This window comes from Asterias amurensis, chromosome 7, assembly GCF_032118995.1.
Source record: "Asterias amurensis chromosome 7, ASM3211899v1".
Classification (NCBI taxonomy): domain Eukaryota; kingdom Metazoa; phylum Echinodermata; class Asteroidea; order Forcipulatida; family Asteriidae; genus Asterias; species Asterias amurensis.
The window spans coordinates 12221212-12248261 of NC_092654.1; the positions used below are offsets into that span (position 1 = coordinate 12221212).

At 38.2% G+C, this 27050-nt stretch overlaps 2 protein-coding genes across 4 annotated transcripts; one reads left to right on the top strand and one right to left on the bottom strand.

The window, feature by feature from the left end:
- Positions 1-1152: 1152 nt before the first annotated feature.
- LOC139939872 (uncharacterized) lies at positions 1153-15960 on the top strand. 2 transcript variants are annotated; one of them, XM_071936027.1, is made up of 2 exons: positions 1153-1251; positions 14707-15960. In XM_071936027.1, the coding sequence occupies exon 2, from the start codon at positions 14708-14710 to the stop codon at positions 15782-15784; it is 1077 nt and encodes a 358-aa protein (XP_071792128.1). In that variant the 5' UTR covers positions 1153-1251; position 14707; the 3' UTR covers positions 15785-15960. The 2 variants fall into 2 exon arrangements, with proteins under 2 accessions (XP_071792128.1, XP_071792127.1); XM_071936026.1 differs by lacking the exon at positions 1153-1251 and adding an exon at positions 12919-13018.
- Positions 15961-22387: 6427 nt separating this feature from the next.
- LOC139939950 (small ribosomal subunit protein eS26) lies at positions 22388-26367 on the bottom strand. Of its 2 annotated transcripts, none has more exons than XM_071936120.1 (4): positions 26296-26367; positions 24786-24963; positions 24075-24208; positions 22388-22634 (listed from the first exon to the last, which is right to left on the bottom strand). In XM_071936120.1, the coding sequence occupies exons 1-4, from the start codon at positions 26296-26298 to the stop codon at positions 22590-22592; spliced, it is 360 nt and encodes a 119-aa protein (XP_071792221.1). In that variant the 5' UTR covers positions 26299-26367; the 3' UTR covers positions 22388-22589. The 2 variants fall into 2 exon arrangements, with proteins under 2 accessions (XP_071792221.1, XP_071792220.1); XM_071936119.1 differs by lacking the exon at positions 26296-26367 and adding an exon at positions 26218-26240.
- Positions 26368-27050: the final 683 nt, after the last annotated feature.

Below are 27050 nucleotides of genomic sequence, written 5' to 3' on the forward strand. Positions count from 1 at the left end.
CCAACTTAGGACTAGTCCTATAGGCAATGCTAAGAGATAGAGCTGGTCCTAAGTTAGGACCAGTAACTCATCCTAACTTAGGACCAGTCCTATCTCTTAGCATTGCCTAGGACTAGTCCTAAGTGAGGACTAGTCCTAAGTTAGGACTACCTTTGTGCAATCCACCCCAGGAGTCCATGACAATAATTCAGCAGACAACAACAAAATATAAATTGTGTACTATAACCCCCTGGTAATCTTGAGTTTACCTGGTAAGTTTCTATTGTTCCGGTACAATTACTCTTGAGAGACTTCGTAATCAACCATCTAAAATGCTGCCCATGGTTATTTTAGATCAACTTGGTGTCAGTTCCTACTGTTCGGATCATTGCTAGCTGCGTGGGCGAAAATTTTCCCTCACCCTCCACAAGCCAGAGCTAGCCAAACGCAAGTGGGCGTCTAAAACGTCCCTAGATTTCAACCGAATTGTGGAAAGGTAAACATTTTTCTCAAACTTTATAATGTGCTTTTACTGAACTCTAGAGTGGGATGTACTCTTCTGAAAGCCAAATATTACATGTATTTGGTTTATACGTCCCAAATAAGAAGACATTTATTTGAAATAAGCATCGATATTGTGTATGTATTCCGCTGTTTTATTGTATTTCCCTCCCAACGACCAAGCCTAAAACAAAGAAAGCAAATAGGGGACTTGGTGCCCTCGATATGCGCGAGGTGTATCCCCCCCCCCTCACCCCCAGTTGCGTCTTAACTTTTTGTTTGTAATCTCGAGAATTCTTTGAAGGAGTTAAGGGGTATACTTCTGTGTACACGAGGACAATATAATAGTGTGTTCATGGAAAATACACGCGTCTTATGGTGGAAATCTTCATTTAAGTGAGATAAACTCATTCGAAAGCATTTCATTTATTGATGAAAGTCGTGTCAACAATTATTTTATGTCAAGGAAAACTATCTGGGACGACAACAAACGTCTAATAACCCAATTAGTTTAGTGGTACAAAAAAGGCGCGGTCGTAATTCAGTCGCAACCGCGAACAGCCGTCTGGTTTTCTTGAGCGATGCCTTCATCATCGGTTGCTTCGTGCGCAATTGATTAGCTAGGCGTGCTGCATCTTTTTCTCTCTCATAGTGACCTCTTATGGTATAGTGGTGGGTATTGCTCATTCAATACAACGGGGAACAACAGCAGTAGCTTCACGTAGGGCCAGGTTTACCTGAGTAGCAGCCAAACAAACCCGTCGTCATCAGGTAAGATAACAATTGATTTTTGTTCACACCCTTTGTATTGAATTAACGGAGATGAATAAGGAAATCTGGAATGTGTTCAGTGATATTTGGTATGGGATGTTTTGCTGTTGGTGCTGCTTAAAGCTTGTTGTTGACTATGTTTGTTGATGCGAGAGTGGTGGTTGCATTGTTCAACGTGGGACTGTTTGACAGTGCGTCGTTGATGGAACTGCTCGAGCATTGATGTTGACATGTTTCATATCTGATCCACAGAATCAGGATGTCAAGGTTTCAAAACTGAACTCAGTATTTTGAAGAAGACAAAAATAGTATCAAGAACCTCAAGTGTCAGGAGCCCCTTCGGGTAAAGAAAAATGGCTAAAATGATTTGTTTTCTGGAAATATTATTTAGTTATGATGTTTTGCTACCACAAAATAACTTATTTCGGTCGCACGGAATGCCATTCATTTCGAGGATACGAAAGGGAACTATAATGATAATTCGATGAAATATTATTTCGAGTTGACGAAACAATGTTGACGTTTTTGTTTACCTTTTCAATATTTCTGTTACCTGTCCCTTTAGGGGTTCCGTACATTTGGACAAAATTCTCTTCAATATTTTTAAGTGAACAGGGAAAAACAAAGTTAACTTAATATCATGTTGATTTTCGGATAGCGTTTCTTAATAAGATTCGTTTTTTTCTTTTCTTTTTTGCATTGGTTGACGAAACAATGTTGACATTTTTGTTTACCTTTTTCAATATTTTTGTTACCTGTCCCTTTAGGGGCTCCGTACAGTTGGACACAAAATTCTCTTTAACATTAATAAGAAAACAGGAAATAAAAAAATTAACTTAATGTTGCTTTTTTGAATAACCTTTTTGTTAATATAAGATGGTTTGTTGTTGTTATTGTTTGGAAATGCAGCTAATTGGCATACGTAGCAAAACCCAGTCCTGCCTCATGAGAATAATTAATTGTTGTCGTCAGTAGGAACCCATTGTGTATCATGGCAAAAATACAATTACGACCAACCCTGGTGTACGCTACTTCATTGCCGGAGAAAATTATAATGTAGTGAGAGCACTCTAAACGTTGGCCGTCGTTTGGCTTAATGGTTCGGCGTGATTTACTTGTTTCTTGGAATATTAAGGGTCAAGTTTGGAGCGTGACGCAGTTAAACAGTTATTCGCACTGGCACCGTGTTGTTTTATCACACTATTAAGTTATTATTTTCTGAGGTGAAACGTGAACTTCAGGTCATTTTTTATTAATTTTTTTTTTCTGAAGATCCCCGGTAAAGATTATTTATGAATATAATGCTTTATCTTTAAAGGCAGTGGACACTATTGGTAAATGCTCAAAACAATTATTAGCAAAAAACCTTAATTATTGGTAACGAGTTATGGAGAAAGGTTGATAGTATACAACAGTGTGGGAAACGGCTCCCTCTGAAGTGATGTAGTTTTCGAGAGAGAAGTTATTTTCCACGAACTTGATTTCGAGACCTCAGATTTAGAATTTGAGGTCTCGAAATCAAGCATCTGAAAGCACCCAACTTCGTGTGACAAGGATTTTTTTTCTTTCATAGTTATCTCAAAACTTCGACGACCAATTGAGCTCAAATGTTCACAGGTTTGTTACGTAATTCATATGTTTAGATACACCAAGTGAGAAGACTGGTCTTTCACAATCACCAAACGTGTCCAGTGTCTTTAATACATCGAATTTGCATCGAGGATAAAAAATATTAGTTTCGGGTTTTTTTTAGACAGATCAAAGGCGAATTAGTGTTTATGGGTAGAACCATATAACGTATCTGTTATTGTATTTACCCTTATGGTTTCAGTAACGCCACTTGTGTAAACTTTTATTGCAAAATATTTAATTTGCATAAATATTCACTTGAACTCGTCGGTGAGGTCTATCTTAGAGAAGTGATTCTGTTTTTCAAATCCGCTATCATGCCCGATTCATTTGATTTAAATCATGACGTCATCGAAAAGACAACTGGGTCTGTTTAATTCCGAAGAGGGTCAAGTTTAATTCTGTTCTGTGATTGATTACTATGTCAAACTTTAATGAACCAAGAAATCTCTACACAAATACAGACAATCGACATTTTAAACAACTTTAAAACATGTGGTTAGACTTAATAGTTTCCCCCGTTGTCAGAAGAACTCTTTTTTATTGGAAAATGGGTGCATCACAAAACTAAATTTGAATCTTAAACCCCGTTTTATAGGCACAGCAGCCGATTTCACGAGACGCTAGGATTAATCCTAGCGTCTAAGGGTACGGAATTTAACTCTTTTCAAATCTTAAGTTTGATCCTAAGTTAGCGAAGAGTTTGGTGAAATCGACAGCTGGAGTTCTTTGGTAATTGTCGCAGACCAGCATTCTCACTTGGTGTATTCCATCAAAAGCATGAATACAGAAATCTGTGGAAATTTTGTTCAATAATTCGTCATCGAAGTCGCAGAGAGTAATGAAAAAAAAACCTTGTTGCAAAAAAGTAATGCATAGACTTAAAGGCAGTGGACACTATTGGTAATTACTCAAAATAATTATTAGCATAAAACCTTTCTTGGTGACGAGTAATGGGGAGAGGTTGATGATATAAAACATTGTGAGAAACGGCTCCCTCTGAAGTGCCATAGTTTTCGAGAAAGAAGTAATTTTCCACGAATTTGATTTCGAGACCTCAGATTTAGAACTTGGGGTCTCGAAATCAACCATCTAAACGTACACAACTTATTGTGAAAAGGGTGTTTTTTTCTTTCATTATTATCTCGCAAGTTCGATGACAGATTGAGCTCAAATTTTCGCAGGTTTGTTATTTTATGCATATGTTGAGATAAACCAACTGTGAAGGCTAGTCTTTGACAATTACCAATAGTGTCAACTGCCTTTAAGGCCTGAAGTTTTATTTGAGGAAGATCTCTCTCTCCCTCTTTCTCAAAAAATACTTCAAAGAGAGCCGTTTCTTACAATGATCTATTAACCATCTCGACATTGCTCGTTAAAGTTGTTATGCTACAACATATATTTTGAGTAGTTACCAATTAGTGTCATTAACAATCCAATAACACATCATTAAAATTCACAGTAGCTTTTCTCAGAAATCCCCAGTTTGTCCCTACTTTGCTTAGTTGAATGCTGATTTCTCATGGAAAAGGGAGCAACGTAAGTTCAATATTGAGTTATAATGTCGCATAAATCCTGAAGAGACAAAATCAGTTGGATACGTTTTCATGAATAAAATTTCGCAAGGAATGTATCACTTGTACAAACAAATGCTGTCGTTCACAGGAAGCTTGTTATGCAATATTTCACAGAACATTCACCAGGAATGTTGAACTTTTTCTAGTCATGTAAAAAGGCTTTATGTGTTGCTTTTATGCCGAAAAAGACAAACCTAGACCGTCAAAAGAGAACGTTTGATAAAACACACGTAAAAATAAGCCCGGTCCACGATCCGTCGACATTTTAATTTTAATTTGACGAATTGTGACGTCACAGCCCTTATTTCGCTCCGAAGCAAACATTTCGCAAGACTGGCCAAACAGTTCAAATGTTACGAATAATATTTCGTTGCGAACTTGTGACGTCACAATTCGAATTCGCATTCGCAAAGTATAAACCTGGCTTCAGCTACTCAATCATTGCCCATTTCAAATACAATTGTGTCAAATGTCACCATTGTGCGTAAGCAATCGGCTGTACCGATCCCGATACTGATGCAAATCCAATTAAATCACAAACGAATAACCAAAAAAGGAAAGAACGAGCAGAAGAACAAATCAAATATATTCCCTCCGAACAAAAATTATAATATTTACGTCTGTCAGTCGAGTGTTAACTAAGGACAAACAATTTCCTGGGTGTTTCATAGTTGCCATGGAAACTTCGTAAAGCGTTATTTTAGTTTGAGATGTATTTGTATAAGTAAGGTGGTCCTATGTGACACGTGAAGATTGTGTGACACAGAATAGCTATCTAATAAAACATTAGGAATCTTTTATAATGTGTTGATTTTCTTGAAGGGTTTGATACGTACTTTTTGTAGGTCAAGTTTTTTGCAACGACAAGAATCCACAATCACTATGAATTTAATGTAATGTAATTTACCTTTAGAAGTTTCAGCTTCATTAGTCGTCAAGTTTTTGAGAAAATGTGAAATCACAGGGCAATGTTTTCAGGAGAGTCGCGTAAATCCGTTGCAGGCCTCGTGTTAAAATAATTTACGTCTCGCTGAGTCGGTGATTATATTTATGAGAGTGTTTCATTCATTTTTCACCTCATCAGCAAGTAAGACTTTCAGGGAAAGCTTTCTACCAACATTGTGTTAATCTGTAAGCGTTCGCGTTTTGTATCGTGTAAAAAGTTCCTTAACCCTTTAAAGGAACACGTTGCCTTGGATCGGACGAGTTGGTCTATAAAAAGCGTTTGTAAACCGTTTGTTATAAAATGCATATGGTTGGAAAGATGTTTTAAAAGTAGAATACAATGATCCACACACATCTGCCTCGAAAACTAACACGGTCGGCCATTTATGGGAGTCAAAAATTTGGCCGACCGTGTTTGTCGACGAGGTAAGAGGAAAACCACGCAATTTTAAGTGATACTTGTGTGGATCATTATATTCTACTTTTAAAATATCTTTCTAATCATATGCATTTTATAACAAACGGTTACAAACGCTTTTCAAAGACCAACTCGACTGATCCAAGGCAAAGTGTTCCTTTAAAGGATCGGCTTCAACATCATTGTGGAGTCATTATAATATAATCCGTTTTTTATTGTCCTGTCTTCGTTATTTTTTCGCACTCTCTCTTTCTTAACTTTCTTAAGGAGGTGGGTGGACTGACAGAGGAAAACAATATGATACACGCTCTCTTTTTTCAAAACAACTTATTATATTATACTTATTTATAATCACAGCTTGTGCCTTTTGGCCTTTTTTACGAAAAGACCTTGTATCTGCGCCACATGAGTATTATTCGTGACTAACATGGCGCACTAGAATTTGTCCATTATACATAATTTTTTTGAAATACACATGTATGATAAACAATAACCCGGTTGTTATTAGCATACAATGTATTGCGCCAGTATATACACTCACGGAACTGTGTTATGCATTATATCGAGCAGACAACAATAGATTATGAAGGCCTTTTACGCGGTGAAATGTCAAAACTAATGAACTGCAATTCCGTTGTCATGGTTAGATTTAAGGGACTTCAGATCTTAATTGATCAAAATTGTATTTACAATGTTAAGCATAAACGTTAAATAAGACGGGTCTGTTTGAAGATAGTTGCACTTTTAATATTATTTGAAATTAATTTACGCATCAAAGCAATGCGCATTGTTATTACTATATTTGTAAGTTTTATGAACTTAATATATTTTACATTTAAATTGTCTGTCTTTTGTTTGTTGTTGAGCTTTTTATAATACTCTTTTTTCGCATTGTTGACAAAACAGTGATGTCCCCATAGTCAGACAATATTAGTGTGGGGTAAGAGTTAAATCAAAATTGTTATAACCAAACAGCCATCGGTTGTACCTTTTCGTGGTCCAAGTGCGACCCAACAATATTACAGAATTCAAGAGTATATGGCACATACCTAAAAACAGTCCACTTGAAGAAAAGAAGTGTCTTCAATTAAATGCAGTTAGGTGAAATTGTCTAGATTGCTTGTGGCAAAAACTCTTTTTGTCCTATTTCAAGGTAGGAAGGGAAGGGTATAATAGGCCCACGTTTGGTAAACACTATTTTGAAGGCAGTGGACACTATTGATAATTACTCAAAATAATTATTAGCATGAAACCTTTCTTGGTGACGAGTAATGGGGAGAGGTTGATGGTATAAAACATTGTGAGAACGGCTTTAAGTCTCTTAATATTTGAGTGAGAAATTACTTCTTTCTCAAAAACAAAGTTACTTCCGTAGGAGCCGTTTCTCATAATGTTTCATCAACAGCTCCCCATTGCTCTTGATATACCAAGTAAAGTTCTTATCCTGACAATAAATTTTGAGTAATTACCAATAGTGTCCAGTGCCTTTTGTGTTCCACACTCCCATCTAATCAATCATCTGTCGAAACGTGACATCTCACAGACATTGTTTGTGACGAGGGCTCTTCAAAATTTTAATTAGGCGATGCTGTACGTCAGCTTATCAACGGAGATGGGGCGATTTAATTGGAAAGACCATAGAGCCCTTCACAGACAATGCGACCTTCCTTGAGACGCACCTTAAGGGGGACGCAGTACGCACAAGCTCAAATCTAAGGTATCCCACAGAGGCTGTTGATGTTTTTGGTCAAATTTTTGTCATCATAAACTGTCATCATCGATGTTACTTCTTTAACTCTATGACATAACAATGTACTTCACTGCCGCTTAGTGAGTTCTTAATTTGTCTGAACGTTTCGACTAGCTTGCTTTGTAGCCATCGTCAGGATGACTCTTAGCATTTTTTTTCCTCAGGTAATTGTTTTATGTAATTAATGTTCTTTTATTAATGTTTGATGTATATGAATTTTGTTGAATGTGTGCATCTCCCTCTTTCATGTTTTAAAAACATTTGTATTGATTGAATTTTTAAATAATTGTTTGCCTCTGGTTGCAATGTGGTTTTTAACAAATCTTTAATTAATGACGTAAGACACTGGACACTATTGGTAATTGTCAAAGACCAGTCTTCTCACTTCGTGTATCTCAACATATGCATAAAATAACAAACCTGTGTAGTTTTTAGCTCGATTGGTCGTCGAAGTTTCGAGATAATAATGAAAGATAAAACACCCTTGTCACACGAAGTTGTGTGATGTGATTTCAGATCCTCAAGTTCTAAACTTGAGGTCTCAAAATCATATTCATGGAAAATTACATCTTTCTCGAAAACTACGTAACTTCAGAGGGAGCCGTTTCTCACAATGTTTTATACTATCAACCTCTCCCCATTATATACTCTTTACCAAGTGAGGTTTTATGCTAATAATTGTTTTTGAGTAGTTACCAATAGCGTCCACTGCCTTTAAATATGAGTGAACAGACTAAAAACAAGAAATGGATGCTGTTGAATACACGTTGAGAGACTGCAAAACATCGGATCGGGGATAAAACCGATGCATTAGTTGTAGCAAAATAATGCATTAGTTACAGCTATAAAAGGGTCTAAAAGGGAGATGTAGTCAGCTTACTACGGTGAGATCAACAGCTTAAAGGCATATACACAGAACTGAGTTAAGCACAGTTTGTAAGATGCTTTCAACAAGCAGTAGGCATTTAGATAAACCCAAAGCCAAATCCGCAGTGCAGTTTGATTGATTAGCCAAACTTAGGAATGAACTCAGACATCTCTGCACAAAAGTATACATTTATAGGATGACAAGGGCCCAGATTCATAAAGCTTAGCAAATAAGACTGCTTGAGAAATTTCTTCGCTAAGCAAAAATGAAACTGGGCCATGGAGTGAGGAGTGCGTAGTTAATGCAGATTTCGGGCAAATTTGTTGCAAGCATGCTGCTCTGTTATTGTGCAACACAAAGAACGGGTCGGTTCGTTTGAATGTTTTCCTCATTAAGGGCATGGCTTGACATTTTTGGTTAATGTCAAAGACCATTGTTCCAACTTGGTGTATCCCGACATTATGCATAAAACAAAATACAAGTGCGAATATTTTGACTCAATTGGTCATCAAAAATGGAACAGAATAATGAAGGAAAAACATCCTTGTTGCATTACTCTGTGTGCTTTCAGATGCCTAAAAAGGGCTTTAGGTCTGAAGTATTTTAATTTTTGAGTATTAAATAATCTTTCTCAAAACTCATGAGTAGTTTCTCACAATGATTAAACAGCTCTCCATTGCTCGTTATACCGAGTAAGTTTGTATGCTAACAATTATTTCTAGTAATTAGTTTCACGTACTTTTAAGGGCATCACACACGAGAAGGGGGGGGGGCTGCTTTCCTGAAACTGAAACTGCACAGTCATCACTATCAGCATTATCTCCAGGATTGAATCGCCTCAACGAAAACAAGTCATCTTCGTGCAGTAATTAAGACTCCCTTTGATCAAGGGAATACGGACGTTCTTAAAGTTAGTCGGGTTCCTTCGATTGTATCAATTGATTGTACCATTTTGATAAGTGGTTATGGCTACCTGACAAAAACAACCGTTTTTTTTTTTTTTTTTTTTTTTTAATAATGTGCTGGGGTCAAGGATATGGAGTGGACTTATGGGGCTAAGGAAAAACATGACATTCACGGTACATTCTTACAGGTTTACTCCCCACTAAATTTGTATTTTCCCTCCTTACTCAGCATTCATCCATAGTCAAGACAGCTTAACTCTGCTTTATTCAAACACAAACAGGCTTATTCGACTGTAAACTAACATTTTTTTTTTTTCACCAAAGCGAAATCAAATCTGTTTTTCCTAATTAAGGAGAAGTACACCATTACGTTGGTTGTATAGATCAGTGCACTAAAAATGATGTAGGCTTGTTACACAATAATTGTCAACTAAAAAAAAGAAGATCGGCCGTTACCTGATTTTAAATTAATATTTAGAAGTCAGTAGTGCATCTCCATAGAAAAATTATGCTCTATTCTCTCTCTGCATCTGTTTACAATACTTAAATATTATTTTGGTTTTTTTTTGTTTTTATTGGGTCTCAGTCCCCTGCAGCCTGGCCGTAACGTGGAGTGTACCCACACGCGCATAAAGCCCCCCAAAATCCCTGCTTATCCGTGGAATACGCTTGACGTAAGCTCGGAATTCACTGCTTCCGTACAAAGCGGCAAGTTATTTGCTTACGGTGCAGGGCCATGAAATTTTGTCCTGCACATGCATAGCGGCATTTTTTTTTCTATTTTTTTTTTAAGGATTCCTTTGTTAAAAAAGAAAGAAAAAAACATTTAGAAGAAACAACTCTCTCTCCCATTGAAAGCACTAATGGCAGTGGCAATTTCGTAATACAGAGAAAAAGATGCTGCCTGGGGAAGACGCGGTCTTTCACTTTGAAAAAAAAAATCACGCCCCCCCCCGTTGTGAAAATCCTGGATCCGCCCCTGATAAACGAGCTCAAAATCTCTTCTCAACATAATTGGTGATTTTTTAACACGTGAATACCTTCATATGTTGTTTATGTGGGTCTTGGCAGCTATAAATAGGTCCTTTTTGAATCGGCTTTGGGTTCGGCTTCAGGCTCCGGTCTCTCGTCTGAATCCCTTCGCATGTACGCAAAGAACACACAAATTGTCGAATCATTTAGGTTGCTGCCAAATGAAACATAATTGCGCACTTTTTAAGTTTAATGTATCATGCACGCACCCGGTTGACTAAGTAAACTAACTTCGACACCCTGGCCCTTTTCGAAACCACGGCTTCGGCTCAGGGTCGCAAATAGCCTTAGCCGATCCTGGAGCCGAATCCGTGGTTTCGAAAAGGGCCACAGTGTCGGAGTTAGTTTACTTTGTCAACCGATTGCTAATGGTACATTAAACTTCAAGAGTGCGCAATTATGTTTCATTTGGCAACAGCCTAAAAGTAAAATGTTATATAGCAAGACAGTTACCTGGCAAGTATAGTAGTGACACACATGGTGTTCTGCAAACCAATTGATACCTCACCTTACAATGCCTCAAAACTAAAATAGCCTGAATGTTGCTAATGTCGTGCACTCTAAAAACTCCAGGGTCAGCAGGGGGTCAGACTCATTTTTGGGCCTGTTTTACCCGGAATCTGTGCCAATGTGACCCGGAATCCGTGTCATTATGACCCCAGAAATTTGGTTTAAAGTGGGGATTTTGACTCGGAATCCGGGACACATTGACACAGATTTCGGGTCAAACTGACCCAGAAATGGGTCTGGCCTCCTGGGACACAAATCCGGGTCAATTTTGACCCGGGAGTTATTATAGTGTGTATTGGATGCTGTATTAAACAAATTAGAGAACAAAAAGGTCAGCTATTATAATTTTGTGAATTTCATTCACTGTTGCGATTGGACATTACAATTATAATTCATTCTTGCTAAAAATGTACCAGACGGCTCTTTTATGTTTCGAAAGACGTTACTGTGTGATATCGGTCTATTTTTCGTAATACGGGGATATGCCTCCTTGCGTTTGTTTGCTTTTGTGTGCGTCACTTCAAGGATTTAGAGATTTTGCTTGAGGAGAGTGCATCTGTGAATTACATAATTACGCAGCCATATATAGAATTAAAAATTTGAAGGTACTAGACACCATTGGTAACTATTTAAAAAGAATATTAACATAAAACCTTACTTGGTAACGAGCATTGGAGAGCTGGTGATTGTACAAAATACAGTGGGAAACGGCTCCCTCTGAAGTGATGTAGTTTTGGAGAAAGAGGTTATTTCTCACACAAAATAATCAAAGACTTCAGCTTAAGCTTTTATTATGCTAATATGCATTTGAAAGTACACATAGAAATGCAACAATGATTCTCAATTTCCCTTGAAAACTCGATGACCAATATTGAGTCGAAATGTCCACAGGTTTGTTTTTTATGCAAATGTTGGGATACACCAAGTACGAATATTGTGGCCAACTGTATAGAGATGCTTAAGCACAAAATTTGCTTTAGCATGAAAATAGCTTGCTTATTTTACACATGGCCAAAAATGTCATGCATATCCTGTTTGTTTACTTAGCATAACAATTGGATTGAGTTTTTTGGGGGGCCGTTAATCTATTTTTACTCAGCCATGATTTTTTTAGCTTAAAATGAAATCGGGCCCTGGTCTTTAGTTTTAGTTTAGTTTAACCTTTACACAAGCATCAAAATATGCAAATCGACACAATATAATATACAAAGAAGGACAAAAATACTAAGCCAGTAAGTGGCAAGGATAAACAGAAGACGAGCACACAAAGCCGTCCTGCCACAAAGAACATTTCCACCCTACAGTTAAAAACCAACCATCCCTCTGTGAATTTTCTGTTGACAATAATTATTTAATACCAAACGTGTCCAGTGCTTTTAAAGACACTGGACACTATTGGTAATTGTCAAAGACTAGCCTTCACAGTTGGTGTATCTCAACATATGCAAAAAATAACAAACCCGTGAAAATTTGAGCTCGATCGGTCGTCGGAGTTGCAAGATAACTATGAAAGAAAAAACACCCTTGTCACACGAAGTTGTGTGCGATTAGATGGTTGATTTTGAGACCTCAAGTTCTAAACTTGAGGTCTCAAAATCAAATTCGTGGATTATTACTTCTTTCTCGAAAACTATGGCACTTCAGAGGGAGCCGTTTCTAACAATGTTTTATACCATCAACCTCCCCCATTACTCGTCACAAAGTAAGGTTTTATGCCAATAATTATTTTGAGTAACTACCAATAGTGTCCACTGCCTTTAAGGGCAATTCTATTATCATTGTATAATAACCAAATAGGTCCCTCCGATCGACATTTTGTATAAAGCCATACATCCGCCGTCTCGAATCAAGGCACGTCCATTAACTTTATTATAAACTCTCTTTTATTCAAACGTGACATGAGTTCAGCGCATGCGCATGGTAAGACTGAGAATGTCTATTGCCATGGTAACCGTTGCCTGTGCACCGTTGCTCCCGATAGCTTATGGCTACATGATGACCTTACGACGGTGTAAGAAAAGCTGTGGCCCATGTATATCATGAATCCATGATTGTGCAGTCCTCAAGCACAGAAAACTGTGTATCGAGCGAGGATGTGTGCAATAAGACTTTACGTGTAAATGATTAACGAAGGTGGGTGATTTGGCTATATTTGGAGGAGAGGTTTACATCCTGTACGTTTTGGATGATGGTTTGTTGGTTGATTTAGAGTTACTTATTTATGGGAAGATAAGATGTCAAGAAATCAAAATACATATTTGGTGGATGCTCTTCGCGGTAAAGGCGAAAGGATAGAATCACTAATGACGGGCAATGACGAATAATGCAAGGTTATAAATCTGTGCACCTTTGATCACTTTTTGGTTAGGCGTTTCCAAGGTAATACTGATTTCCCGCTTTTTTTATTGCGGGGGGGGGATGGAGTTTCAGCAATGTGTATTGTTTGTTATACATGTTTTTATCTCTATTTGAAGTTCGTCTACAATTACTTTTTATGGAAAGTGCCTGGGTGCATAAATGTATGCTACTTTTTTAGTATTAATTTTATCGGTACTAATATTGTTGTGTTGTGTTGTATTGTGTTGTTTACTTGTTGTTATGTATAATGGTACATCGTCATGCAATCACATGTTGTAGCACGTGTCGACCTGTCACATGTACAGCAAAGCATGTGTTCCTTTGCTCCATGCATTTGTATGAATTCCACACGTGCCTTGTTCATATATGTTACAACAACACTAATTAGTCGTAAAAAGATGAGACATGGTTTTGACTAACTTACATCAAAATCATGATGACTAAATAGTGTTATTTAGACTAATATATTTTTAGAGAGCTGTTATTAGGCATTCATGATTATATCACATGTGTCTTGTATTGGGCAATCACATGGCCTACGGCCCCTCCACATGATGCAGTTATCAGAAAATCATGTGTTAAATAAGTTTTTTGTTCGGGCAATGGAAATAACATCAACTCAAAAGTAGTATACCGAAAATTGGTGTCCGAAGGAGGTAACATGTACTGCTATCAAATCATCACTAAAAACAATTTAACAGATTTTAAACAGCAATTTGTAAATTGTACAGTAAAGTGAACACGTTTTGTTAATCTCCTTTTTCTCCCAACGGTTTTTGTCATTAGCCAACATACTAAACATTACTTGCAGTGACTAAATTTATGGCCTCATTTAGATATTCAAAAATAACAGCCCTTTGGTATTCAAGTATTTATCCTTGTACACAAGGTAACGACCCGATCACACAATGTGTGACAGCTTCACTGTGAAACAAAATATTAATCGGCATTTTTTTGCCATTTAAAAGGTACATTTATTTCCGTAAATTACTATAAATAATTTTACTTTGGGGTGGAATTGCTCCTATTCACAGCATTTTATTAAATAGGCAAAGGGTGCATTTTCTGGATAGCCTTGTGGGGTACCCGCAAACAATACACCCTTTGAAATAATTAAACCAGAGACCCTTCCCATTAAGTATGTATATTCACACATGCATACATACCATTTTTGGTTGGCAAACGCCATAGACAATGGCGTCTGCGTCACACAGCCATTAGCCACATACAAAACAAGGCGATGTCCCCCCCCCCCCCCCGCCCCTTTGCTAATGTGCGCAAGCGCTGCTGTGTGCACTTAACATGTTTAATGGAATTATCTATTATGTAGAAGGGATGTTCTTATCAAAATGTTCTCTCTCCCCTGAGTGCCTTCTCAATTATGTATGACAAGAAGTGACAACGGCAGTGCCTTATCAAATAAATTGCCTTTATAACAATATTAATGTTGCTTTTTATTTCAGAATGATGACAACGTTGCACAACGATCGCTCCTCGATAAGCGTACCTGATCGCACCCGTTCTCACAGCAGCACAACTGTAACCTACAGGAGGAGCACCTCGTCCTCAATGTCCCCACAGACCTCATTCACTACGGTCAAGACAGCAGTTATCGACGAAGCAACCTCTACTAAGACGCCTAGCGGCTACGCCTCCTCCTGCCCCGACCTCTTCTTCGTAAAGACAGAATCCAACAGCTCCGAAACCCACCGAAAACTCCACCTGACAATGTCTCTGAGCGACGGGCGGAGAAGCCCCCGCACAGACGGGTTTTCCCGGCATCAGATGGCCACGAGCACGAAGACCTCCCCGTGCCAAGGAAGGACGGAACTCTCCCGCAAGACATCTTCCGTGTCGTCTTGCCGCTCCTCCTCCGAGATGGATAACTTATCCTGCGATGAGGAACTAGATATCTGTAAGGTCATCCCGGAGATAAAGATCGATGAGCTCCTCCAGACCTCCACACCTTACAGAGATAAGAACATCTCTGAGATACTCAGCTTCTTATTTGTAGGAGACGCTGAAGCCGCCTTCAGGGAGCCTCTACTCTGCCGACTCAGCATCGAGTGTGTGGTTGACCTCAGCAACCTGTCTCCCGATCAAATCTCCAAGTCTATCCGCCTCAAAGATTGTCCCTGCGTCTGCCCATCTCAGATGAAACACACTCGCATCCGACTTAATCTCCTCGTCGACGAAACCATCAACGAGGAGATCATCCACTACTTCGATGAGATCAACGCGTTCATAGAGGGCGCTCGCAAAATGGACAGGAAGTGTCTTGTGTATTGTTTCAAGGGACGTTCCCTCTCGCCAACCATCGTCACTCAGTATCTAATGCAGTACAACAACATGACATTGAAACAGGCGTATAGTCTCGTGAAGAAGAGGCGCCCGGAAGTTACCATATCGGCAGGTTTCCGAAGCGCTCTCGTGCGGCTCGAAAGACAACTACACCCGAGCACGAACCCGGCGATTATGTTCGAGAGTGAATTCCAGAAAGAGACAACGGGACACTCTCACACCCAGCAGGCATGGACCTAAGGTTGATAAGCACGTAGTCTTGGTTGGATACGTTAATTGTTTTTAAAGTAGTCGCCGATAATATCGCAACACGATCACTGTCCGCACCACGAATTATTGGAGAATAGATCTGGATCAATGTGTAGACTTGCCCAAGTCCTTCCGAGTCGGGCTCAAAAGCACATTGCCTGACAAGAAAATACAGCGCCTCACCAATGTTAACAGAGTCCGACTGACGAAGGTTCACGATTGCTTCTCCATAACAAAAGTCTTCGAAAAATGTGTTCAAATAGTTTGACAAAAAACTGTCAGCGGTGACAAAGATCATCGTAGCTGCTATTGCAATCTTAACCATGTATATTGTAACGCTAACTTTAAGGCACTGGACACCTTTGGTAATTATCAAAGACCAGTATTCTCACTTGGTGCATCCAAACATATGCATGAAAATCTGTAAAAATTAGTCATCCGTTCAAACAAAGAAAACACCCTTGTTGCACAATCTGTGTGCTTTCAGATGCCAAATAAAAGGCTTCAGGGGTGGATTTCACAAAGGTAGTCCTAACTTAGGACTAGTCCTAGGCAATGCTAAGATATAGGACTGGTCCTAAGTTAGAACCAGTAACCCATCCTAACTTAGGACTTGTTCTATCTCTTAGCATTGCCTAGGACTAGTCCTAAGTTAGGACTACCTTTGTGAAACCCACCCCAGGCCTGCAGTATTTTAATATTTGAGTAAAGATATACCTCTTTCACATAAACTTCGTTATCCTCAGAAGAAAATATTTCTCACAATGGTTTATACCATCAACAGCTCTCCATTGCTCGTTACTGAGTTATAGTTGTTATGCTTACAATTATTTTGATTGACCACCAATAGTGTCATGTGCCTTTAAAGGCAGGGTACACTTTTGGAAAACCCAGTGAAAATTTGGGCTCATTTGGTTATAGAAAATGCAAGAAAATGAGAATTTCTCAATTAATGCCAAAGCCTTTCTCATATATATGGAGGTGAAAATGACCTCTTTCTCTAAACTACATTACCTATAAAAGGGAGTCGTTTCTCACAATGTTTTAGTTAGTTACCAAAGGTATACTTTGCCTGCTGCCTTTAGTTGTTTTAATTATGTGAATACAAAATAAATATGTATATAAAATGATCAGAACGGCTTGCATATATATAAATTGGTTTGATTTTTATATAATACGGTGAGCATTTGCGTTTAAGCGAACCCAGTTGCTGTCTACCGTGCAAACAAAACAAGATTTTGTGTGACTTGTATTTCGACAAAGGATTTTGATTTGATTTTTGAAGTCAATCTGGAAATGGATTTGTACATAATGCCTCTTTGAATGCATCTCCTATTACTGTCAAACAAAGAATTATGTCCGAAGATTTTAAAATAAATAAATAAATAAAATTTTCCAAATTGAACGTAGGATTATTCAATCAACATGATTCTTTAATTAATGTTTCTATCACATTGATATCGCCAATTATGGAATATGATAAAATATATTTTGTAAATAATGATGGTAATTTGTATATAATTGTGCGTTGTCACATATTAATCACGAGGTAAAAAAACACCTCACATGTTAATCATTGACATTTTGATTGGTGGAGCATGCGTTAAGTGTCATGTTTTCTATCGCGACGCGGTGACGCTCCAAAATTTAATATAGGAGTCCTATATTTATAAATAATTATAGAACGCTTGCCAGACACTACCCAGCGACGATTCACAACGTCGTCTCCAAGATTATCGTTCCCGCCCGTTTTTATCAACGAAAACAAGTCGTATCACGGTGGGAAAGGGTACACAGTCGTCCACTTTGCTTAGAATGTTTTTGAAAGGAATTTCAGAGCGTGGGTGGCGGGTCTTTGTTTTGTTTATTGTAAATTTTAAAACAAAGTTTGGTAGGACACTGTTCTAGAATTGCAAAGGTCGCGGGTTCTTCACAGATCTCTAAACAGTGCTTATAATCGTTGTATATGGGTAAACAAAATGTATTTTTTATCTATTCAAATCTCCATCTAAACAAAAATCAAATGACAAATATCTGTGGGGGTGTATAACAAATATGAAATGCATTTCGTCCGTGCATTGTTGCTAGAATCACTGAGTTAAATCTGGCCTTCCCATTTCGCGAAATGGGAAGTCAAGATCTCGCCTCGTGATTATATTACTATTATGCGAGAACGCAATACATCCATTATTTGTGTATTATAAACCATGGGAGCTTCATAACACTCAGAACAATCATCCATGAAAACAGTATGTGCTTCGGTTTGAAGAGTAAATAGGGCCTACATTATATGGCACTGTAAAAAACTGTGTTCAGAGTTTCTTTAGTTCCTTTAGTTTACAAAACCCAGATAATTTATTAAATAATTATGTGTCCACCAATATTTATCTGATAAATGTCACGAAACGAATTTTGAGCTGTAAACTTGTTGCAATTGCAAAGCAAATTATTTGTCGAGTATTTTCACACACTGATCAAAATAATCATTCAATGTTCCACTGCGGTGTTATTCTTCGTAAGTTTCTTGTTTTTTGTATATTTTAATATTTCAATGCATTATTGGTTTCAGTGAAAAATACCAGAGAACTATTTCAGTGGAAATGTCATTATTTAACATTAATTTAACGTTTAACACGATCATTTTCCCCCGTATGTTAAATATTTGTCACAATTTACAGAAACTTTAGACATTTATGTAAAACGTCTTAAAGGCACAATTCCAAGCCCTAACAGAGACAGGTTGAAAAAGGTAAACAAAAATGAACAATTTCGTTCATCGACACATTATTTAAGGGTGTAGTCTTCGAGAAAGACTCTGCTAGGGTCGAACGTCAGGCCATTTAGGCATTTATACCATGTCATTTTGGTCGGTAAGCAGTTTGCAACAGGTGACTCTATAATTATTTTCTCAGAAACTGTATAACTCATTAAATTCATGGGCAACTCATCTCTCTATAGATCCATCAACACGAAGCTATATTTTCGACCAGTTCTCCATATTTAGCACTTCTTAGAAAAACTTCCAAATTGTCAGAATGGAAAAACTTCCAATTGTGAGAACATACAGGCTTCATGTTGTTGTTTATGTTTTAGTCGTTTCTTTTTCCTGGTCATTTTTTTTATAACCCTTATATTTATTGAGCTATTTATTTATACAATAATGTTTGTTCATAATATTTCATGCCTATTTATGTAACATCGACTTTTCATCATACTACAAAAAAAAATGGTGTGTGTCTGTTTCCGAACAAATAAATTATTTTTAATAATGTAGCTGATAAATAACGGGAGTTTTTATTCATATTTGTTTGATTTCATAATGTCACTTCAAATAAATAATACACTCAACGTTATACTTGTATGGCATTGAATTACTCGTTCATGTGAAGTCACAGTGTCAGTGATGTAATAAACAGTTTTGTTCATGAAGGAACTGTCATGTGGTGAATGTCTACGGTTTTTATATAGGGTGATCTGATTAAGAAAAAAAATCTTGAAAGCAAAAACATTTTTGTGCGAATAAAAACAAAGGACACATTGGAAGGCACTCAATACTAAACTCCACAGCGGTTCGGCCCATCGGAGAATACCCGAGCGAGAATGACCTTATGACGTCATTTTGCATATGCTTGCATCTTTTAGACATGAAAATATTAACAACCAGGTCCTAGTGGTTAGTCCACTCTTATGTAACAACTCCCCAAACCTGCTGCTACAAATGTTCTTGAATAAAGAGGTCTGAAGCAGTGCTTGCATCTTTTAAACATGAAAATATAAACAACCAGGGGTGGATTTCACAAAAAGTTAGGACAAGTCTTATCTCAAGTTAGGACCAGCTACTCGTCCTAACTTAGGACTATACATGCAATTTGTATATCTCCTAGGACTAGTCCTAAGTTAGGACTAGTCCTAACACTTTGTGAAATCGACCACAGGTCCCAGTGGTTAGTCCACTCTTATGTCACAACTCCCCAAACTCCCCAAACCTGCTGCTACAAATGTACATTAATATAGAGAGGTCTGAAGCAGTACTGATCTTTTAGACATGAAAGTATTAATAACCAGGTCCTAGTGGTTAGTCCACTCTTATGTAACAACTCCCCAAACCTGCTGATACAAATGTACTTGAATAAAGAGGTCTGAAGCAGTGCTTGCATCTTTTAAACATGAAAATATAAACAACCAGGTCCCAGTGGTTAGTCCACTCTTATGTAACAACTCCCCAAACCTGCTGCTACAAATGTACTTTAATATAGAGAGGTCTGAAGCAGTACTGATCTTTTAGACATGAAAATATAAACAACCAGGTCCTAGTGGTTAGTCTACTCTTATGTAACAACTCCCCAAACCTGCTGCTACAAATGTACTTGAATAAAGAGGTCTGAAGCAGTACTTGCATCTTTTAGACATTAAATCATTAACAACCAGGTCCTAGTGGTTAGTCCACTCTTATGTAACAACTCCCCAAACCTGCTGCGCGGGGGATCGTCGCGAACCTTGCCGGAATGTTCCGAGAGCACACGAAAAGTTCCGAACCGCTGTAGAGGTTAGTTTTTAGTGCCTTCCTTTGGGATACATGTAATGTCAAAGACCAGTCTTCTCACTTGGCGTTATGCACAAAATAACAAATCTGTGAAAATAAATTTGAAATCAATTGGTCGTCCAATAATTGAAGAAAAACACCCTTGTCACACGAAGTTGTGTGTTTTCAGTCTAAGATGCTTGAGTTCGGCCCTCAAAATCTATTTCTAAGGGCTCGAATAAACTCAAATATTTTAATGTAAAATATAATACTTCTTTCTCGAAAACCACGTTACTTCAGAGGGAGCCGTTTCTCACAATGTTTTATACTATCAACAGCTCTCCATTGCTCGTTACCAAGTAAGTTTTTATGCTAACAATTGTTTTGAGTAATTACCAATAGTGTCCAGTGCCTTTAAAGCTATAATCCCTCGAAGTTGTGGGGTTTTCTGTGTTGTTTTTCTTTTTACTTCGTAGGTCTTAACTAAGACGGTTACAATGGCCCAGTGGTTTGGAAACGTCAAGCACCAACCAGGAGTCTAACATAAACCTGAAAATTAGTTTGCGTATTTACAGTTACTGAAAAGGACCGAGTTTAGTAAAGAATTACGTCAAGCCAATTTTTGTCAGTTGTTTACTCATTGCTTTCAAACCGTACAAGGTGTTGTTTGAAGAAATATCATGCTGCCTATGCCTGGCAGTGACGACGGGGGGGGGGACTTTATGCAAACTTAAAAACTTGCTTGCGGGCCTGATTTTCGGTTGCCACGACAACTGAATGACGCATGCATGTATAGGTCTACTAAGATTAATTACCACGCTTCGTGTGTGGGAGGGTTAATGGCTGGCTTCAGAGTGGGGGGGGGGGGGTGGCAAGATTGGCGAGAAAAAAGGAATACATACGTCTGTGTACTTATCAAAGCACGCCAGATAAGTATACTTTTAGCAAACCCAGTGGCATTTACAGTTTCCAATGATAAAGAATTCAAACCATTACATTTTTAACAAATCTTCTGGGGAAAATTATGGTTCAATGATCAAAATCACCAATGTGCAGTTGTTAGACTGCAGGACTTGCAATTAAAAGTCTTTGGCTCGGACCCCCCCCCCCCCCTCCTCCCCCTCCTTATTGCCGCTAATTTCAAAGTGAATAAAATTTTGAAAATTAAAAGTATACACCAGCGAGCAGACCATCACATCATAAATGACCACTGGGAATGATTTAGTGTATCAGATAAGAGAATAATAATAGCTACCAGGTAGTTCTTATAATATAGCGCATGTTACAATAACCCCATCAATGCGCTTTACATTAGTGCCCTGGTCATTGGGCCAATAACACTTCTGTAATTTTTCTCAGCTCCCTGGGGAGTATACAACCAAGGCTCCAAGGCTTTTCCAATATCAACACCTGTACCATAGCAGGTACCAATTAATACTGCTGGATGAAGAGAAGCAATTCATGGTAAAGTATCCTGCTCAAGGACACAAGTAACACAAGTGTCACAAGAAGCAAGTAGGGCTGTACGTGTTTTTTCCTGTCATTCTCTGATCGCTTTGTAACATTATGAAAAGGCCACTGGGCCTGGTCACTGGGCCTTAAATCATTCCTTAAACCATCTCAGCTCCCTGGGGAGTATACAGCCTGTGCCGCCAAATTATGTAACGCAAACAAGGCTAATCAATCACAATAACCAACTCTGCCCTCACAGGTACCCATTTACCCCTGGGTAGAGAGAAGCAATTATAGTGAAGAGTCTTGCTCAGGGACACAAGTGTCACGACCGGGATTCAAACCTACACTCCGCCGAGTCACCAGAGCTTGAATTCGGTGCTCTTATCCACTCAGCCATGACACAATTTTCTTTTGGGTACACGGTAACCAATGTGACTCGGGTTTAAGGTACCCCACCCATTACAACATGTCTGTCGCAGGGTTTGGAGAGAGTTTTAAAGATATTAACTCCTAATTGTTGACATCAGAAAATACCTTGATTTCAAGTCAACCAGAACGCTATTCGATGGAGGTTTGGAGAGTCATGACACATTAAATAAAACAGCTCGGACATCATGTTCTATGTTATCATTTTGCCATTGACGGTGTTTATTTTATTCAAACGGTTAATTTTTCCAGATGTTTATTCCTATATTTGTGATGACTGCGAAGCCAGACTGTTTAAGGACGATACAATGAAGATTGCACAGCCATTTTCTTGGTGCAACTGCTTCAAGGTTTTACGACCATTGTGAAGAGTGATAGGTTTTCATGACATTGTTAACGTCCTGCGGTGCCACCTGGTCTTGGCTGCTGTCCAGAAGCCTAAAGATAAACAGACAGGAAACAAAAAATTTAACACCACAAGGCAAACTGACTGTGAACATTTATAACAAGTATTTTTGGTGGAACAAAGAAAAACTAAAGCCTGGTTCATACTTCCTGCAAATGCGAAGCAAATTTTGACGTCGCATGGCTGTTTTCGCAGTGAATGTTTCGGAGGGGTTGAACACAGCTAAAATTTTGTGAATTATTCATTGCAAATTTGCGAGGTCAAAGGGTTATCACATTCACATTCGAAGGAAGTAAGAACCAGGCTTAACTAGACTTTAAATTGGGACCTAGACTTGAATTGAACTAGCTTAACTGGACTTTAATTTTGGGAACTCCGGATCAAATTGTCGAAGCTCTACCCCAACAGTTACTGAGCTACCTAGCCATATGTTGGTGGTCTCCCTATTTTGTCTTTATTTCGGGGGTGCCAGTCCACAACCGGTCAACCTGTATTACTGCAGTGTAGCCAGGGATTACACCCAAATTTACAACACAATCTGGCAAGTGGCAGCAGGCAGGCACCTCAGGGGATACGACTTTCACATCAATTACCAAGTAATACATTTTGGGTTGAGTATTTAAGTTGTTAAGTTGTTCCACTCGAATTCTACCGAAGAAGTCACTTGAGAATCAACCACTTCAGGGCCCAATTTCATAGAGCTGCTAACAACAAAATTTTGCTAAACATGAAATTTTTGCCTTGATAAAAACAGGATTACCAACCAAATTTCCACGTGATTTTCAGGATAAGCAAACATCATCTGAATACCAGTAACAAGCAATATGCAGCAAATGGAAATTTGATTGGCAATCCTGTTTTTACCAAAGAAGAAATTTCATGCTAAGCAAATTTTCGTGCTGAGCAGCTCTATGAAATTAGGCCCTAGCTGGCTTTTATGCTGACTATTGCTTTTTTAAATGCCTCTCCTTTTTTTTTACACCTTTTAAGATGAATAATTAAACTCTAGAATGGACTTTGAATTTGTTTTCTTCAACTTTTCTGCACAGGACCCTTCATTGAAGATATTTTTACAATTTTTTTCATGAGATATTGCCCAACTCAAAAGCCCGAACAGACACTTCAATGTGAGGGTTCTCTGAACTGATTTTAGCTATCGACCAAATCAATTGTCACACGTTGTCACCTACTCCACAGGCTTAAACAGGGTTACACCCCCTTCAAGACATGGGTATCATCCACTATAGGAGCCTGGTTAGTAGAGCAGAACTCCCTTTCCAACATTTTACCAAGTTTTGGCCAAGTGCCTTGCTCAAGGACATAAGTGTCATGACTGAGATAATAAGAGATAGATTGCACATGGAGTCATCAACCACCAAATTGGATGATAAACGATGGAAAAGTGTATGATTCATCAAAGATGGTGGTCAATGACGTCCTGTGCAATCCATGCTATAAACGTCAATGCTTACCATTCCTGGGCGGAAGCGTGGTGGGGGTGTACGGTCCTTACGTGCCTCCTTGGATCTGTTACGTACTACCTTGGAGTGAATGGCACAGCTCACACAGTAGTGAAGTTTTGCATACAGCTTGGGCAAAGCGTACACTGCAACAATCAGAAATGCATACACAATTAAGTAAATAACAAATAAAGGTTTTTATTGCCATTTTCATGAAAAAGAAACGCTTCAGGTGGCATGGTATCTCGGAAAAAGTAAGAACCTTTAATCATAACAATGGCCTTGCCCTCTCAAAGATAAAAATTCCACACCCAAGTATGTGTTAATATTTTGTGCCTTTGTTATTGTATAGATAGATAATTATAATTCAAGTCTATAATGCACTATTCCATCAAGATCATAGGCACACATTAAAGCATCTAACATGGAAAAAGGCGAGTCTTTAGAACTTGACATAGTAAAGATGAAGTGACAAATTCCCAGAACAGTAGGAAGATTTTTCCAAATCTAGGCCCAGCTACACGGAAAGCTTTTTGACCTAGAACTTTGTTTGCTCGGGAAACATTCAAGTGAGTGATGTCGAGTATTGCCCCAAAAAACTGTGGAGGAGGGTGTGACAGTTGAGTGGAAATATATCGAGGAGTAGTTTATTCAAGCATTTTAAAAACAGAAAGAGTAATAAGTGATGGATAGATAGATAATAAGTTAGTCCCATTGCATTACCGTCATATACACTAGCGTCCTGGATATCTCTGACTGCTGCAGCCTCGACGATGTTTCTGATGACAAACTTCTTGATGGCCTTATCCTTGGGCACACAACGGGCACAGTTTGTGCAGCGCACAGGCCGGACGTGGCCACGTCCTTTCTTGTTGCGTCCGTTGTTCCTTCGCTTTGTAGTCTATAAATACAAAATGTTCAAATATAAGTGCACTCAAAAGTAAGTTGGGTGTAGCTCTTCAACATTGTCATTATTAATTACACGTTTAATAATTGTTGTAGCTTATTTTGAGTTTTCTGTATTCTCATCGACTTAGTGCTGGAAAAAAAACTTCAAATATTAGAAGCAAAAGCAGACAGAAAGATTAAAATTTACACTGATAAGTCAGTGACAGCAAAAGGCGGAATGCACATTGTGCTTTCACTGTCATTTTGCATTTTACCATCCTTCCTTACATTCAAGGCCACAAGGCACAACTTTTTCCTAAAATCCGACTTTCAACTGAGGTTTTTCAAAAATATGGAAACCAAGGTAATAATTTAACAATAAATATAAATATAAACTTAAATTAAAAAACAACTAAGTTAGGCCCAACTAAGTACCTTCTCAAAAGACTCAACTCAACGGGTAACTTTCCGTATGGCGCCACCACTTTTTCACACATTTTTACAAAAAGGGATATCTCATTGAGGTAAATGAGATACTATTTTATTTCATTTCAAATGAAAAAGTGGTGGCGCCATGCGGAAACTTTTCCAACTCAACTATTGAATAATAATATATAATCAGCCGTCGAACCACCATGGACAAAATTACCTTAACATTTAGCATCATAATTAAACCAAAAATTACAATAATTTTTAAACCAAAAAAAGGGGAGGTGTCACTGTCAAGAAGAAAAACTTTCCTTCAAATCAATCCTTTATGCAGCCACTTTTTCACTCACTTTTACAAACAAAAAAAATACAATTTTTGAGTTGATTAATTGGATACTATTTATTTCATATAGAACAAAAAATGGAAAAGTTTCCGTATGGCGCCACCACTTTTTCATTTGATATGAAATAATATAGGAACTTATTTACCTGATTGATATATCCCTATTTCTAAAAATGAGTGAAAAAGTGGTGGCGCCATGCGGAAAGTTATCCCAAAAAATGGTGGCAGTATACGAAAATTTGTAACTTTTCCTGTGTTGTATGTACTGGTAAAAATACGCAATATAAAATGTGGCTGTAGCGCCCTCAAATTCGGTGTCGGAAAAACGCGTAGTATCCATTCGTCGTGCGCTGTAAACGTCCCCACGTGAAATGCGAGGCAAACCCATCGATATTCTCATTGCTTATTTTGAGCAGTAAAAAGTGGAGTATTACAAACTTAAAACAAAGTGAGTACCAAACCTAATGCAATTGAAAACATCAAACAATTATATACTGTCATATTTAAATTATTTCTGTCCAGTAAGACTGAGAAATGCGGACTTTACATCGCACTTAAAATTATGGCTCCTACCATTTTGACCGTGAGAAAGAAAGAGAGAGATTATTAGCGCTGGTCCCTATCACTGCAAACAACGCAATAATGGCGCTGGCAAGGTACCAGCTAAAGCTGCTCGTGTCTAGAATGGTAGCCCTCTTTATTTCCGCTTATCTCAATGTTTAAAGAAACAGGAACCAGACTATATAAATTGTCGCACTTTAGGGGCGGGGAGATTGCTATCGGGGGGGGGGGCAGAATCCCACACTTTGTGCATTGAACGATTTTCTCAGATTTTCAGAGCAAAGTTTTGGCATATGCTACTGTTTTAAAAGGAAAAACAAACAAGAAACATCGCATATGCCGTTAAATACTGCCCACCAAATGATTATGTCTTTCAACCAGCCCTCCCCCACATGCCACCCTCTCCCCCCCCCACACACTGCCACCCAGTCGGGATCCCGACACTTATAGTTTTCTAATTGTTTTAACTATCAATAATTGGCGCATTTTCCATGTGCAATACATTTACATGTGAAAGCTTGTAGCTTTCTTGAATCTCATTTTTTAAATAGCCAGGGGAGGGTTACTAAGTCGGCCAAAAGTTGGACAGCAGAAATAAAACCACACACTTTTGCAAAATGTAAAATACTTATTCATTTTATTACAAACATTATTGAGTCACTACAGATGTCATTCTTGTATTTTAGTACATTTCCAAGTCTCATCCTGACTTGTGCCATGTGTGCCCTTCAGAGCATGTAGTGCCACCGCAAACTTTCTAAAGAGAA

Coding starts and splice junctions, on each gene's coding strand:
- LOC139939950 (XM_071936119.1), bottom strand. Junction 24,209..24,785: donor GGACGCTAGTGTATATGACG/GTAATGCAATGG, acceptor TGATTGTTGCAG/TGTACGCTTTGCCCAAGCTG. Junction 22,635..24,074: donor CACGCTTCCGCCCAGGAATG/GTAAGCATTGAC, acceptor GTTTATCTTTAG/GCTTCTGGACAGCAGCCAAG.
- LOC139939872 (XM_071936027.1), top strand. CDS start 14,708: ATGATGACAACGTTGCACAACGATCGCTCCTCGATAAGCGTACCTGAT.